This window comes from Drosophila sulfurigaster, chromosome 2R (genome assembly GCF_023558435.1).
Source record: "Drosophila sulfurigaster albostrigata strain 15112-1811.04 chromosome 2R, ASM2355843v2, whole genome shotgun sequence".
Taxonomy (NCBI): Eukaryota; Metazoa; Arthropoda; class Insecta; order Diptera; family Drosophilidae; genus Drosophila; species Drosophila sulfurigaster.
Genome location: NC_084882.1, coordinates 10,512,497 through 10,530,792, shown reverse-complemented (window position 1 = coordinate 10,530,792; position 18,296 = coordinate 10,512,497). Strand labels below are relative to the sequence as shown.

Below are 18,296 nucleotides of genomic sequence, written 5' to 3'. Positions count from 1 at the left end.
GGTGAAAGTATAAGAAATGAGTGAGTGCACTAAACGTATAATAAACTAAAACTTCACTTTCAAAGATTAGCGATCATGACTAAACAGAGATTTTAAAGCAAGACTTTTCAGTTTTAATAGAAAAATTGAAGTTCTTATTTTATTTTTGATACGAGTTTTAACATGAAGATTCAAAATGGTTTAACATATGGCATTTACCTTGCATTTGGCACTGATTTGAGATCATCGGGGGCGTTGGGTCCCAGTCGGCCCAGGTTCTGCATGGCCAGCTGTGAGTTGTTGTACGAGTCGTAGCTGGAGACACTGTCGTAGGTGGAGGCGGCAGCTCCGTTGCCGTTCGTCTTGTGCTGCGCCGGGCTGCCCATGGCTGCGTTCATGCGAGCCTGTCGATCGAGGGAGGCCTGTTGCTGCTGCTGTCGCTCGATGGTGTCACCTCCGGCACCGACCAACGTGTTGCGGGTCACATACTCAGCCTGGACATCATCCTGTAGCACAGCCTTGCCAAAGAGTCGCTCCTGAGCACTACGACCCAAGGTTCCGCCCGAACTGCCGTTGCGCGATGAAGTACCTGAGGTATTGAGCGGTATATCGCCTGGCTTTGACTGACGATCAATGCGTGGTGGCAGGTCCGGGGCATTGATCCCGTACAGGGACTGTGGTCGTGGGGCACCAGTTGAGGGATCGATGGCTGGATGAGCCTGCTGCTGTTGTTGTTGCTGTTGCTGCTGTTGCTGTTGGGGCACATTGGTGCCGTAGATGCTGTACTTGCTGGAGTCGAGGGTCTGTCGTCGATTTGGTGGCGGTTGGACAGCATGATCGTAGGGTACCTGTGTGGTGCATATATCGGGTGTGGAGTTAAGGGTAGCGAAATAGATTAGCACAAATTGTGATCGGTGATGATCGGTAATGAAATAGTTTTATGGCCTGAGCATGAAATGATGTTTAGTAGGGCGCATGCTCTTGAGTTTCGAGAGATGAATTGGTTGAGTTCTGTTTGTTTATTTGTTTGTTTGTTTGTTTTCTTTGGACCTCTTACCGTATATGGAGGTGGTAGTCCTTCACCAATTATGTCTCTATCCCTATCCAAGTTATCCTGGTTAGTGGCAATCGATGGATCTGAGCTCGCTTTAACCAATTGCGGCAAATTGCCAAGCGACAATGATGCGGATGGCCCCGGGACTTAGCTCCAAGTCTGACTCGGGACTTGATGCATACGATAATCGGGATGTGGTCATGGGGAAAAGGAAATCATCGGAGAGGGATTCGACCGGCTGTTATGGGGTTCGTTCGTTTGTTTGTTGTTATGGGTGCGTTATTAGGAGCAGAGGCAAGTTTAGTTCGTTTGTTTGTTTATTTTTAGCGATAAGTTTAGCGCGCGAGCAATTTAGATTTTATTTGATTATCGGAAAATAGCAACCAACGGTTTTTGTATTTTTTTTTGTTGTTTTTTTTTTAAGTGGGGTTTTTCATTTTTGTTGTAAACGTAAAACAGCAACAAGAAACGTTGATGAAACATAACAATTTGAATGATTGATTGACGTTCGATTGCCAAGCATAATAAATATTGTATATGTGTGTGTGTGGACGAACACAAGATATTTTCATAATTATATTGTTTTTGTTTAGTTTTGGACGAGGACAATTGTTGAGTATTGTACGAGTATTCGGTTATTCGTTGATTCGTGTTTGCAGGATTTTATTTGGGATTATGCATCGAGTTTACGGGATGATTAAGCGGGAAATGACCATGATGATGTTTTTGTTTTTTTTTTTGTATTTTGTAATTTTTGTATTTGGATTTGTATTTATTGGTTGTATGTAAATAAAAGAAACAAATGAAAACGATAAACATTTAGTTAGCAACTTGATATCAAATATTTTGGTATATGGTATATGATATAGCAAAGAATACTTTATTCTCTGCCGAGACTTAAGTTAAGAATGTAAATATGTAGGGATTAAATTTATGTGATTACCACTCGCAACGGCTCTCGTTTATTTTGTAAATCTAACGAGTAACGAGTGGCGAGTGGCGATTGAACTACTTTGGGTTATGATTACATGCATTAAACATAAATATATACAGATACACACATACATTCATGTCGAAGCACTTTGCGATTGTTTAGTGACAACAACTACAAAACTCATGCACAATTACTTTACAGACTAAATTAACTTTGATTCTCATGCAATGCATTCGTTGCTTTGGCCCACATTGTTGTTGGAGTCAGCATTGTTATTATGGTTGTTGTTGCTGTTGCTGTTACTATTGCTGTGGTTATTGCTCATGTTATTCAAGTTGGCAATCTGATTGGATAGATTATTAAAGGCCAGGTTCAAAGATCTAGTCGCATTGCCCCTAAAGCCCGCCTCCTCCAGCCCACCAGCAACATCATCATCACCATCGACCAAAGTGCCAGCGCTGCTGCTGTTATTCCCATTGCCCAGCAGATCATTGGTGGATGCATAACTGCTGCCATAGGCCAATCGCTGCTGCGGCTTCAACACCTGCTTGGTATTGGACGTAGAAGAGGAGACAGCTGCCTCTAGTTTGGCATTGCTGTTCTTCTCCTTGTCCTGCAGCAGATTCAGACTCGAGTCAAAGACATTCTTCTGCAAGAGCTCGTGGTAATAGTACGGCGTAGTGCGGCGCTCAACGGAGACAGCACGTCGACCCGCACACGTCGAGGCAGTTGCCGGCGTGCTTCGATAGCCTGCTCGACCAGCATTGCTGGTGTGATACAGATAGCTGTTGCTATTGCTGCTGGTGGTCAGCAGATTGGGCTGTGAGCTGTGATACTGGGAGTTGACCTCCTCATCAGCTGGCACGCTATCGATTCCGCCTCCGTCTAGCAGCTGACCATTGCTGCCTGGCATCGAGGAGGCGGGCTTCAGAATGGGCACCATGGTAAATGATTGCCGATTGCGCGTGAGCAACTGTTGCTGCTGCTGTCGCTTATGTTGCTGCTGCTGCTGCTGCATGTAGGACTCATAGCCAATGGGCGGGGGGCGTGGTGGTGGTGTTAGCGTGCAATCATTGAGGGGCAGAAGCGTGAATGAATTGCGCCTCGGCCGCATCGCATTGTAGCGTGGCACAGAGATCGATGTGGGGCGACAGCAGGCGAACTGGCAAGGTTGCGCTATATAAGGGGGGAACAGCATTTCGGTGGGGGATTCGGGAAGCTGCTTCCCATATTAAGTTTTGGTTAGTAATTATGTAAGGTGTGTATTTGTGTGTGACAGGTAAAAACGGGGTAAACAGTGTGTGGCACGTTTGTGTGTCAAGAGGGGAAAAAAGGTTAGAAAATAAAATTAGAATATTGACCATAACCAGTTTGTAGAATAAGAATTAAACAATTACAGCGCAAAACTAATATTAAATTAGAGTAAAGTTCATGTTTTGGGTAAAGCAAAATTGGTGGTGCCTAAGGGAAACTAAAGGTAGATAGAGTTCATTCAATATATCTAAAAGTCATCTCACCTTTGCCTATGTCAAACAATTTCATTTTACTTTAAAGGTGTTGAAATGCAACTTATTAAGGAAGGAAAGGGAGGGACTTTCTATGGAGTCAATCCTGGTGCAAAACAAAAATTTATTGACTATTTTTCCCTAAGATGTAATAGATTCCTAAAAACCCATGTTAATACTACATTCTTAAAAGAAGCTTAAATTCTTTTGCGATTTACCCAAATCTGAGTTTTAGTTCTGCATTTTCTACGTACAATATGTTGTATTTATTTTCAAAATGATAAACTATGTATCCGATACTTATTATTATTTTTGTATCTGAGAATACTGTAACTATTTCTAATACACTTTAATCTTTTTTGTGATTTTCTGAATTATTACTCATATCAAAGATACTGTTCTTCTGCATCCTTCTTGGGCACTTGCTACTTCTGTCTTTTCCATTATTAATATGTTTGTTATTGTTCTTTATAGTCTTGTGGTCTCAGTCGTAAAATTCTTTGATTTCCGTTAAAGGAATGTATACAAAAAGAAACTATATATGCAACTTGTGGTTCTTGTACCTTACGGATAAAAGGCTTCCTTATAGGGATGTCCCTTGCAACTGTATCTATTCAATTGTTTAATCTTTTTAATCTTCACAGAAGCTAGTGTAGTCGCTTTGGCCCCAGCACCATTATGGATAAGTTATCACATTGAGAAACGTAGCTCAGTTATCATGTTACGTATTGTATGTGGAGCATTAATAAAGATCACGACAACGACATCGAGATTATGAGTTCTACTGGACTTAGGACTAACTACATTATGATTACACTAGACAACGACAAGTTGCAAAGAGATAAAAATAGAGAGACGAGAACGACACTAACCTTGGACTCGGACATCCAGACAGCGCCGCTTTGCTGCAAATCGATCGAGTCGCGCAGTTTGCGATACCAAGACTCCTCGTCGTTAAGCACAATCTGTGTGCTGAAGATGTGCGACCAGACACGCTCCAATTTCTGGCACTGCTCCAGCAGTTTCTTGGAGCTCTTGTGCGCTGCCTTCGGGAGACCGTGGCGCAGCTGTTTGATCACGTGCTTGCTGTCCGTCTTCAGGAATATGACAATGGGATAGAATTGTGCATAGTTCAAGCGATCCACGGCATTGGGTGTGATGTCCAACAGCGCATGCTTGCCCCGATCCATGATGTCTCGTATGTGCGACAATCGAACAATGCGACACTTGTTGTTGCTTCCATTCGTCGCATTGGCGCTGCTGCTGCTATTGGCTGTGCTGGTCTTGTCGTCGTCCTGCAGCGGGGTACAGAACTTGTCGGGATAGTCTTTGGCGAGTTTCTCCCTAGCTAGATCCGAGACGGGGCCAAAGAGGACGAGGGGTCGCACGAAGCCGGGGTGACGCAGCACCACGCGCTCGTAGGCGGGAAACTTGGAGATGCTGTCCGAGAAGACGACATCGTCCCAGTTCTCACGCGACAGGCTCTTGGAGCGACGATGCGTGGAGCTGTCGTAAGAAAAGCAACGGAATTAATAAATATATTTATTATATTCTAATGTGCGGCACTTACCGACGACGTCTGAAGAAATTGCCGCGAGATTCATTGGCATTCATTTCTTTTTTGGTGGCATTGAACTGAGCTGTGGCCAGCTCCTCGGCCCGCGACTTGTTTGGAATGACGCCGCGCTGCATCTCCTGGTGGCCGCGTCCAATCTTTAGCACCTGCCACGATCCAACGACGCCGTTGTGCAGCGTATCGATGACACGGAAGACGTCGCCTGCCTTGAAGGCCATCTCACCCTTTGACGGATTGTCGCAGTGGAAGTGTGTCTTGATGTGGAAGGAGTCGCCACGCTGATTGGTCACCACCTCGTCGTACTCTTCCTTGCAGTACTGCACAATCAGATCGATGCGATCCTGCAGACTGAGCAAAAACAGCACCGCCTCCTCCCTGGTCACGCCATGCATATCCATATCGTTCACCTTGAGTATCTTGTCGCCCGGCATCAGACCTTGCAGCGATGCTGGCGATCCCGGTTGCACCGCGGTCACAAAGATGCCCGCCTCATTGCCGCCAGTCAGGCGAATGCCCACGCTGCCCTCCTTCTGGAATGAGATGAAGCGCGGCTCCGCACTCTGACGCTCCTCGTACAACTGTCGCCGCGAGCTGTAGAAATCCTCTTGGGCGGCACGCGGTGGCGGTGGCCTTGGGGGCTCATCCACACGTCCACGCCCTCCATTTGTAGGCGTCACCGGTCTGTCCAGCTGTTGCAGCGAAACGCCATCCATCAGCGGACCACGCGAACGTCCGCGTGGCGTCAGATTGCTCTTCTCCTCATTCAGCCCATTGCCATTAACGCTCGGTCCATTCGAGGTGCGTGTGGGCGGCTGCACGTACAGATTCTGTGAGGAGTAGCTGGCACCTCCGGGCACATAGGCCTCATCCAGATTGTTGCTGCAACTGGAAACCTGCGCCTGATGTGTGGCATACAGATTGGCATTGCTCATGGCCTGCTGATGTCCCGAGTTGTTCAACTGGCTGACCGTCGACTGGTTGGTGATGTCCCGCAGGACGACCATTCCGAGACGCTCCTTGCAGCCATCGATGATCTTCTTGGCCTCCTTGAGGCTCATCGTATCCCCGCAGTTCGTGTTGTGAATGCGTGTAATCACATCGCCCTCCTGCAACGAATATCCGTTGGCTGTCAGCTGTTCCCGTGCCTTCGTCGAGATTTCCTTGACGAACAGGCGACAGCCGAGGACAATGCCATAGTCGTCCTTCTTGCTGCCCTTGGTCAGTGTCACCTTAATCGGCTGGCCACCTGCCACGCCTCCCCCAGTGCTCTGAACCAGCGACGAGTTCAGTGAATTCGGTTGACTCATGCTGGACATGACTGCGCTGGGCGCCTGGCTGCTGACCAAGCCATTGCCATTGACGACGTTGACGTTGCCGTTGCCGTTGCCATTCGTCAGTCCCATGCCCATGGAACTCATGCTGTGCGAGTGCTGATGCTGTGCGGGAATTGCTGTGGCCGCGTTCAACGGCACGCGGCGTTTAACCACCAGTGTGACCGTATTGCCGCTATCACGCAACACTTGCACGGCGGTCGCATATTCCACGTTCTCCAGCGAGACGCCATTCACTGAAATGATGCGATCGTTTACTCTGCAAAGCGAAAGTGGAGAAAGCATTTTAGTCGCAGCTTGAGATAGAGATCACACATATACATACATAGCAGCAATGTTTTAATAACTAACACTTAATGATAAATGTGGCGAGTGTGTTTGATTGAGTTAAAGACTTACACTGAAAGTGTAGAACTTTAGTTAATTTTTAAATGACATTCGAGTTAAGAGAGATGAGCATATTATTACTACTCTCATATTTAATGCGCTAAGCACATTTATACAGAACACGATATGTTTATTGTAATGCATGTATAATACATACTGATCGAACCGACTCAATCATCCTCAATGCAGGTCTCTGGTATGTGTGTCCTTTTTTTCTGTCTGACTGACTGACTGATTTATTGACTGTACTATCAATACAAAGAACACATGGTAAGAGCTAGAAGGCTAAACATTTTGTGGCTCAAAGTGGTTAATTCAGCTTGCTTATTTTAAAATCTGCCTTTATTACAACGTGATATTTGCTGAATTATCAACACATATGTAGGTAAAGATAAGAGCTAGAAAGCTGAACATTTTGTAGGACTTGCTGGCTAGTAATATTTTCATTTCATTTATAATAACCTGATTCAAGTTGGTTGCTCTTGCTTTGAGCTTCAGCTGAGCGAACGAATTGCAACCTTCATGCTATCAACTGCAATTTGTCATTGGCCTTAGGTAGTCGATTAAATCTATGGCCAAACATTAGCCAAGTATTAAGAACTTGCAAGTCGTGACTGGATCTGAATGTGGATGTGTGTGGAGTAATCAACATACATCCACTAGTATGCAGGTCATTAGAGAGCAAAGCACACCAAGCAACCAAGCAAAACCAAGCAACCGGGCAACCATTTAAGCAATCATTAGTCAAGCAGCTATATAGTAATTAACAAAATGCACAGTAGCAGCAGTTGAAGCCATTTAAAAGCACAAACTGCTGGTCAATACAAATTGGGATAAATCTCATATCTAATTATTAAATTGCTCGAAAAGAAATCAGGCTAGGCATAAAGCAATGTCTAGACTGGAGATGAGAAATAGAGAATTGAGACCAAGTCTGTGACAGAGACGTATGCCTATGTATGTCTATCCGTTTAAGCGGCTTCCACACTTCAATGGACAACAATAAGGTTCACTTCTATTTCCAACTTCTACTTCTACCTGTAGCTGTATCTTATTCTTCATACTTCAATTCTTTGCCCAACAATTACCAACTGTTCTTGGAACGGAACGGAACGTAAGAGGATGACGCGGAAAAGTAAAATGAAATAAATAGCACATGACGAATTACATTTACTGGATTTGTACGTATGTGTGTTATGTTGTCTATAGACAGACAGACAGACGGACAAATGATAATGATAATTGTGAAAATTGCATGTCTATGAGCCAAACACGATTAACATGGCCAAGAGCGCATGAAGTGCGTCGAAGTCGAGGACGATCTTTCGTCTATTCCGCGTTTTACTTTCGGTTGACAAGACTTGAACACTTGAACAATTAAGCTGGTCAAAAATGCGGCAATAAAGTGGAGGAAGAAATGCTTGCAAGGGAGAGGTGAAGTGTGTGGGTTAGGCATAAGCATTCCAAGTGAAACTTAAGCTTTCATCTTTCAGCGCTCGCACTACGAATACATTCATGAATAGTACTCATTGCCGGCCGGCCGGCTGGCTGGCTGACAGAACTATTCAACGGCCTTTTATGTGCAGCTAATTTACACTTGCCGCCGCACTGAAATATGCTTGTATCTTCCTTCAGCTCTCTTCTCGTGATTTTCCTTTTGAAATTCGCTGCAATCCCCAGCCAGGTAGACAAACTCAAATTGTTCTCTGCTCTGCGCTCGGTGCTCTGCACTGTGTGTCGTGTAAATAGTTTCTTTGGAAAAAAGATTATGACAAGTTTTTAATCACTCAAGCACGAAAGGTATTGGAGAATGTAGAATGGAGCATTGGGCAGGTCGCTTCGCTCCACTCGGTTTCATTCCTCAACACTCGCCTCCATTCCCCTTTCTTCCCCTCCTCATCTGCGCGTCTATTGAAAAACGTTTTGGAATTTTTATTATCAACACACGGCAACACAGAGAGCATCAGAGGAACTTTAGCCGCAAAAAGCCCCAGCCTCAAAACGTTAGCTAAGGCGTTACCTTAATTATTCGAGGGCTCCGCGACGTGAGTTGAAGTTTTGAATTGTGTGTTGTGCGCTTTTGGGTTTCTAATTTTCGGCTGTGAGTTCTATTTACAATTCTTAGACCAAGATTAACGATGTCAGATGTGAGATGCCCTGTCAATGGCTTAACTTATTAAGCCAAGCTGTTAGGGCGTGTTGGGCATTTATGATGAGATTGGTTAATATCTAGACTAGAGTTTATGAGAATAGTCAATAACAACTCTAGAAAGCATATGAAAGATAATTTAAACTGCATAGATGCTTATTAAAATGCATTTAAAGTTAAGTTAAAGTGTCTTGCCTTTAAGAATTTCTTATGAATATTTTAAGAATAAGTGAAAATGGGAGACGAAACTAATATAAATGTTTAAGCATTAAATGGTTACATTAAATTTGAAAACTGTTTTAAATTTAATATAAATATTTAAAGATTGATATTTAATATGATTCGTAAAAATCGTATGTTTAAAGACGTATTTAAATTGTTCCTTTCATATTTTTAAATTAAATTGATTAAATGTTTGCCAAGACACTTCAACTACTGAATTATCTGCTCTTCCTCAAGAACATATTTAAGTTGCTACTGTAACTAAGGAGGAAACACACTGTTTGTGGTTATAGCATTTGTTTATGTGCAAGACAAAGACTTGAGCTGACTAAAGCTTGGCAAACACATCACATGAGGGCACATTAAGAGCTCAGAGAGAGAGAGAAAGAGTGAGAGTGAGAGCATGTTAAACATTTCAAACATAACAATTAATTTCCTGCCCTGACAGCGACAACAGCTGACACATCAGAATCATACTCAAGTATGTAATTATCAACAGCTGTCTAGCGATTCAAGTTCACATCTCTGCCTCTCTCTCTCAACGATATTTCGCCAAGTCATTTGGTCACAGAAGAGGGGATAGACTATAGATATGCTTACTTTCTATATATAGTATGTATGTAGGTACTTACTGCAAACGATCCTCGGCCGGTCCACCTTTGAGCACATCGCTGACTGCAATCGAGGGATCCCCGTTGGCAAAGTGGGGATTATCACGTCCACCGGAAACGGCAATGCCAAACCCATAGCCGGGCACTCGAGTCACCGAAACTGTGTGATACTCCCATGTGGTGCGATCGCCCTGCAATGCAGCATAGGAAGTTGAGAAAGGTATTGTAGTAAAAAATACTCGTTTTTTTTTTAGTTTTATGAATGTGTATGGTGAATGCAAAAGAGGAATTGAGGAATTGCTGGCTGTTGTTTTTTTGTTTTTCCTTCAATTTATTTCAATATATTTTAATTGGAATTTGTTAAGGATGGGCGCCCAGCGAAGCAGCGAGAAAATATTGTTTACGAGGCGGAAGTGCACATGTGACTTCCGTTTTACGATTTACATGCACTTGCCGGAGTCCAAAACAAATATGCAAATTAACAACGAGCACCATTCAATTTTCTGGCTAATAGAAAAATTGCTCAAATAGGTTTATGGCGTACACAAATATTTTTAGAAAATTCATAAATAATCAGAGTGGTGATGTCTTTTCTTCCATTACAAAAATCGTTATTAAAAATATTAAATAGAAAGTGTTCTAGAGAAAGTGTTCTAGACTTTCTCTCTATTGAATATCGATTGCTGGTAATTCGTGAATTATTTTAAATTTCACTGATTTCACTGCTTCACTCACTGTTTGATTTCTAATGTCTAAAATACTATTTGACTACATTTGGGTCGATATGTGTTTACTCTGTGGATTAACTAAATAATTGTTGATGACCTAATAGGACTGCATTTAATATAATCCTTAATATATCTATTTTATGGTTGGTCGATTTCAACGCATTTTGTTTGATGAATCGTTTCATAAACTTCAGTTCGTTTTAGTCAACATGCGAGGAACACTTGTTATCTACTTTATTTTCTTATATTGGAAAATTTATAATCTTAAGTCTAATGTGAATATAAATCTACACAATTAGGGATCGCGAATAAATTCAACTTCTTTTTTTACAGGAAGCTGCGCTGTTTAAATTCACGAATGCTGTTTGTGAGACTTATGACGAGTCGTTGATGGTGATAAATAAATGTCGATTGCGTGCTATTAATCGAAATAAGACTGTGTTCAATTTTAATGGAACTATCATAAAACCGTGTAATAATATTGTGATGGCCATGCAGGTGTATAAAAAAAAGCGAATGGATATAAACCCTTTATATTGAAAGCAACTGTTGATGCTTGTCGATTTGTTAAAAGATCGTATAATCCATTAGTCAGTATAGTATATACTCTATTTAAGGAATTTTCAAATATCAATCACACATGTCCCTATGAGGTAAGTTTTACAATTCGAACAAATTGTGTTATACATATATTCTGCTATACTTTCATACAGGGCGATCAAATAATTGAAGGGTTTTATCTGCGATCCGAATTATTGGGGATTCCATTGCCTACTGGTGAATATCTATTGACAATGGATTGGATATTTAATAAGAAGAAGCTTTTTATTACGAATTTATACTTTGAATTTAAGGAAGATTTGTGAATTCCATCAAATTATTTGATACAATCAAAAGTAATATTATAAAAAAGTAAATGATTGTTTTTTGTAATGAAAGTTTTTGGTAATAAAACTAATTTTACAACCATGTTGTCTCGCACCTGTCACTGTAGATTAATAAACTGATTTAGCTTACAAATTGTTTACTGCATTTACACTCATCACTCAGCGGGTGGTATTTCATTTTCTGATTTCCAAACTGTGAACTGTGATGGGAGAGCGGACGCTGTGCTCAATTAGATCTCAATCACAGCACAAATCCAATAATGCGAAAATAAATCAATTAAAAATAAATCCCATTGAGTGCTTGTTCAATGCACAATACAGAGACTGCTGTGATTCACTGCAAGTCTTTCGTTTAAAGTGCCAATCCCCCATTCCAAGACCCAAGACCAATACCAAAGTCTCGACTCTCAGGTGGGCGCCAAGCGAATATCGATGGCGTTACGAGCAGTCGCGACGCATCCAATTTCGAAATCATTTGCAACTTGAAGCTGAGAAACAAAAAACTAACAAAATCAAATTAAAATTTCACGTGGGCTGTGGCGAGAGAGACTCGTGCCTTGGAAACCGAAAATTAACTAAAAATAAGAAATTTGTTAGACTTAGCCATGTGTTTGCGTGGGCGCATGCTAAGTTATAAATATGTATGCTCATGTCTTTTTTTATATTTTTGTTTTCTTTTCATTTAGTTAGTTAGCAGGTTGCGTTGTCGAAGTGCAGGTGCAACGGGAAACATCCTAAAATTAGCATAAGTCGCATTTTTGTGTGTTGTATCTGTATACGTTGTTAGTTAGTTTAGTTGTATCTTTGGACTGATCTTCATTTTTGTGTATTAAAATGTTATGCTTGGCTTGCATGGCGAACACAACCGAATATGCAAGCGAGAAAAAGTCGAAGATTTATGAACGTATTGTGACCGAGTTCCGTTGCCAACGGGGCGGGCGATAAAATTATAATTAACTTAATTGCAAGTGAAATTAGCTTGAAGTTTAATGATCTGCTCTAAAATGAATGCGTGCGGAAAACTCCCCACAATCGAGGGGAAAACGAAGAACAAAGCAAGAACTAAATCATACTTTCTTTGTAGTTTTGCTCATGTTTACATTCAATGCGGCAGGAGAGTCATTTTTAATGTAATTTATTATTCATATGGCATGTGTGTTGAGTGACAGCACACCTCTAATAGAACGACTGAACTGTATGATTTATCACATGTGTAAATAGCTAAGATAACACACAACAAAATTCTAAAAATACTATTGGATAACAGAACATTTTGAGCACAAAAGTAATATTATTATGTGATCATTAAAATTATTATTATGTATGTATGTAAATCAAAGCTAATATTATATTTAAGTTATTTTTACAAATAAAGTGTTTGACACTGTAAGCTTTAAATTCATAATAAAAAACCTTCACACAGCCATTTTCCATTACATAAATTATGGAAATCTAGATTTGTATTTCGTTGTTTCCGCTACGAATTTTTAAAGTGATGTGAAGTTACATCTTTATGTTTAGTCACATAAAATAAATATTACCCAGTGTCTTTTATCTAATCTGAAATCAGAATCTTTTTCTCACCAACAAAGTAAATAAATTAAAAACCATTTATAAGTTCCCATGAGTTTTGGGTTCTACACATTGTGGAGTACTTTAAATTTAAAACATTTTACAACGAGTTCTTTTTTTTTGTAACTTTAACCTTCACATAAAAATGCTTGACATTCATCTTGGGATGTTTTATCTACATACGTATGCTTTAGAGTTTATACCCGGTGCACATTGCGTATAAGGGTATTATAATTGTGCTATATATGTGAGAGAGGAACGCATAAATCACTCTATTCTTACACATATCATATTTCTATATTGGTCGAGCCCTTTTCTGGATTTCCCTTGGGTAAGAAGTGACAATTTAAAGTACTTTTTTAATTGACAAATGTTTTTATAAACGTTTTGTGAAACTAAATACATAATACATTTAATAATGTAGCTATTTAATATTGTTAAATGAGTTTTTGGTTGGTTGACTTTAAAATAGTTGAACTTGTGAACCGTATCATTCTACTATTTTTGTATTTCGATCAAAGTATGTAAGATTAATCAGTTTACATAGACCACCATGAGAGCACGACTTATTACTTTAAGCATTTTTTTCATTTGGATGATTCATAATCGGAGTTTTAATGCAAGTATAACGAAAATAAAGGAATTTATATCATAGTGAAATACAGATAATTTTCTTGATCAGGAAGCAGTCACTTTCAAGTTCACAAACGCCGTATGTGAGAGTTATAACGAGACGTGGATGGTCATAAATACTTGTCGACTCTATGCGATTAGCAGGAATAAAACCGTTTTCAATTTTAATGGAACGATTCTGCATCCCTGCAGCAATATTAAGATAAACATGCAAGTGTATAAAAAAGCCAATGGCTATAAACCTTTTGTTTTAAACGCCAAAATGGATGCGTGTCGATTCATCAAAAAACTATATAATCCATTTGCTATACTCGTTTATAATTTATTTAAAGAGTATACTAACATTAATCACACATGTCCATACGTGGTGAGTTTTTTGTTTGTTCATTGTTTGTTCTGTTAACTTTTTTGTTTTGTTTGGAAAATTAATATTTTCGCAGGGTCCACAAATAATTGAGGGATTTTATCTGCGACCTGATCTATTAAGCCTCCCATTACCAACTGGTGATTATTTGTTGGCAATGGATTGGATATTTGAAAGGAAAAAAACCTTCATAACGAATTTATACTTTTCATTTAATGAAGATTTTTGATCTAATAAAGTTGAAAACAAGTGCCCCAAAATCAATTGTTTATTTTTGTAGAAGTTACAAGAAACCCAACTAATAGAATAGTGATGATGTTAATTGCTGTTCATATTTATATCCACATCTCAGAGACTTTAAAAGAGACTTTAAAAAATCTCTCTTGCGTAGTGTTTAAAATGAGTTAATTTCGAAGTTCTGAGTTACTAAGTTACTGATCGAGAGGATGATGATTTTTGTAAATTCTGGCAATGACCCATTTCTAATCAGTTATGTATAGTCAACTTTTATTGACAGAAACATTTGGATGTTCTTAATTACATAAATTAAAAACATGTTGCATTTAATATAGATTTTAATATAGTAGTTGAATGGCTTTTTAATTGAAAGAGCGTTTTGGCTGATGGACCGTGTTAAAAAATTTGTAAAATATATTAACCGAATCAAAGAATCAATGGAATAGTCAGTTCAAATAATCCAACATGCAAAGAAGTATTTTGGCGTTCGGAATTTTTCTCTTTTGGCTAAGTCACATAATGAGTTATAATGTAATTACAATATTTGCTGGAAGCTTTGTGATTGTGAAATAAGTGATTTATTTTTGGTTTAACAGGAAGCCGTCGTGTTCAAATTTACAAATGCAGTTTGTGAGAGTTACAACAAGTCATTGATGGCAATACATAAATGTAGACTGAATGCTATTAACCGCAATAAGACAGTCTTCAATTTTAATGGGACGATTCTGAAACCCTGTGACAATATATTCATGGAAATGCAAATGTACAAAAGAGCCAATGGCTATAAGCCCTTTATTTTGAAGGGAACTGTGGATGCCTGTCGATTTGTCAAAAAGTCATATAATCCTTTCGTTATTCTCGTCTATAATCTATTTAAGGAATATTCAAATATTAATCACACATGTCCCTATATGGTTAGTTTTTTCTTTATTTCAATATTCTGTTTTTTTATTCTGCAACATGATGTGTTTTGCAGGGTCCTCAAATAATTGAAGGATTTTATTTACGATATGAGCGTTTCAACCTTCCAATGCCATCTGGCGATTATCTATTGGCAATGGACTGGATATTCGATAAGAAAAAACTATTTATAACAAACTTATATTTTGAATTTAAAGAAGATTTCTGATTTGTATATCTAAGTAAGAAATAAGAAATAAATTTCTCTGGAAAAGGTAATGGATAAAAATTAAGAGACACTCTATTTTTTATTTCTAGAAATAAAATTGTAGCGGGTATTATTGAGCGTCAATCAAAGTCCATTGTAGCGTCTTGCTTATTATTCATAATTATGGAGTGAGAACACCTTGATTTATAGAGCATTTATGACTCGTTAACGACTTCAATTATAAGGAAAAATCTACGCAGTCACTTGGGTTTGCTTACCAACATGTTGTTTGGCACATAATCCGGAAATTTCATTGTTGTGACTTTGGATGTGGATGTTGATGTTGGACGTGTTGGGTTGATGTTTTGATAATGGAAATGTTTCTCATACAACGTAACGCAATTAACATAAGCATTTAATTCAATTGTATGACATTATTTTGGATATTTATTTTATTTTTATTTCCACTTGTTTTGAAGTTATGAAAATTATAAATTTGTGTGTAAATATAACTGAAATTGAGCCACAAAAAAATATATAAAATAAAAAAAAATGTAAGCCTGAAGCTGATGTCACACTTTCAATTGTTATTGGGAACACAGACTGCAGGTAAATAACAATAATTGATTGCACTTTAACGCTGTCTGAGATAATGATTTATAAATAAACTCGAATGTCTTGACTCTAGACTTGCTGCAGCTTCAAACGAGAGACAATTTATTGAGGAATTTGAACAGCGTAGAGCACACCGGCAAAATGTATTTGCATATTATTTTATCTGAGAACGCGTCATTCAGTGGCAAACGGATATTGCCAGATATTGTTGTTGTTTTTGGCTGTTTAACATATTCTTTTTTTGGTTATTTGCTTTTGCCTTGTCTTGCGTCTTTAAGGGGTGTTGGCTGTGGCCAGTCAAGGCGGCTTTAATTAACACACACGCACCGCATTTACATGCTAATTGATTGGCGCACGCACTTTAAGATACACTTTTGTTGTCTCTTATTTTTGTTTTTGGCTAGATCAGATCAACGTGACGCGACGCGAATGAAAGCAATTGCATTGTCTTCTTAGGTATTGGGCAATTGCTCAAAAAAATAAAAAGCCAATGACCCAAACAGCTGCCAATTTGGAGCGCAACACAAAAAGTATCTGTTGGATGCACCGAAAGTGAAATGCTCGCTCGCTTGCTCGCGCCTGCAGCTGCTCGCTTCACTGGACAGCGGCAGAAATTGCAACTTCAACTGCAACAGCAACAGCAACTGCAACCGCAGGCATCGCACGAATCACATTCGGTTCGCCATTCGATTAGTACACGTATTTGTAATTGTATTTATTGTGCACTTCAATAATTGTTGAAGTACTTTATTTGGGCAGCTGGCCAACTAATTAACATTTACATTTCACACAAGCTTTTGGTATTTTTTTGTATATTTGGTATTCATGCGAGAGTGTATCGCGTAAGATACAACTTCACGTCGTTACGTTGTCGTTGCTTGCGCCGTCGCAGTCCGCACACGGCAAACGTTGACGTTGACGGCTTGAAACACGCTTCGAAACTATTTTACAATTGTGGATGGCAGTCGACTTCCACCCAGTCACAAGATCCAAAACCGGAGAGCGAGCGCAAAGCGAAACGAAGTGAACGAAGCGAACGAAGCGATGATGAAGGCATAGCACAAAACAAACAAGCGAATGAATAAAGGCACACAGGCAAAAGCAAAACCAAAGGCAGCCAGCCAGCCAGACAAGCGAACACGACGTCGACGACGACGACGAAGAGAAAACAAGCAAACGCGACGTGCAGTAGCTGCTGCCCTATCTGTTGTTGCATTTGTATAGGTAACAGTGTGTGTGTGTGTTTGTGGATGCCAATGCATGAATGTGTTCGTGTGTGTGTGTTTGCTCATTGAGGCCGGAAAGCGGCAGCGAAGACAAAAATGTAAACAAAACGTCAAAAGCAAATAGCAATATTTGATAAAACTGTGTATGAAAGAGATTTTCAACTTGCTGTGGAATCTATTGCATTGTGGAACCTATTTGTCGACTTGTGTACCACTGTGATTTGAAGATATTGCGCTTCCTCTTTCAATATTAAAGGAGCTGCGTTTACGAATTTCATCACAAAGTGAAAAATGTAGAGCAGGATTTAAAGCTGATGAAATTTAGAATTTTTATGAAATATTTTTTAATGTTTTATTAATAATATTTCTCCTTGATGTCTGAGCTAAATTTTATTGATTCATTTAAAAAATAAAATATTGCGTTAAACTAATTTTTTTTTTTAGTATCTTAAATAAAAATAAAATTCCGGCTATTGACGGAATAATAAAAAAATTCATTGATTAAAACTTTTTTAATATAAGATGAAAAAAGCTATCTGATATTTTATTGTAAAGAAGATTAGTTTTTGTAAATTTGAAATTGTCAATTTATCTTTAACTTTAATGCTTATGCATTTTCGTAATTTTTCAAAACGCATTGCATGCTCTAATGAACTCTCTGAATGCCTTCAAATTGTGAAAGATGCATTCCAGTGAACGCAACTGAACAATGTCTATTGCCGAGATTACAAATTGCATTGCACTTGGAGCAAAAGTTGAAAAGTTCACAACTTGACTCGCACTTAACGGCAGTTTCAATTCAATTATACTATTGTAGACGCCCGCACCGATCTGAACTGCTCTGAGATAGAGACAGAGGCAGAGTGAGAGTGAGAGATCAGTGAACAATGGCCAAACAACTTGACATATTAATTCAATCAAGCGAGTGCTTATTAAATGCTTAAAGTGACAAACAAACGAGTATACTCGACTGCAAAAGAAGATCTCCATTACACAGCAAGTGAGTACGGCAAATGTATCTGTATCTACAAGTACTGCGTATATGTATACAGCTGTATCTGCAAGTGCAACTGCAACTGTGTTGAAGTAACTGAAGTAGAAAAATTCCATGAATTAAATTTTATATGGCAAATGAAAATGTGCAAAGTGTGCAGAAACTTTCATGAATTAAAGACAAA

General features: G+C 39.3%; 1 protein-coding gene across 1 annotated transcript in view; it reads right to left on the bottom strand.

Annotated features, from left to right (window-relative positions):
• Nucleotides 1-18,296, bottom strand: part of LOC133839034 (uncharacterized) — a 112,698-nt gene that overhangs the window by 7,997 nt on the left and 86,405 nt on the right. The window contains 6 exon segments of the mRNA XM_062270343.1: nucleotides 199-827; nucleotides 1,037-1,177; nucleotides 1,179-1,271; nucleotides 4,345-4,978; nucleotides 5,043-6,638; nucleotides 9,770-9,939. Coding sequence (XP_062126327.1) covers nucleotides 199-827; nucleotides 1,037-1,177; nucleotides 1,179-1,271; nucleotides 4,345-4,978; nucleotides 5,043-6,638; nucleotides 9,770-9,939 — 3,263 coding nt within the window.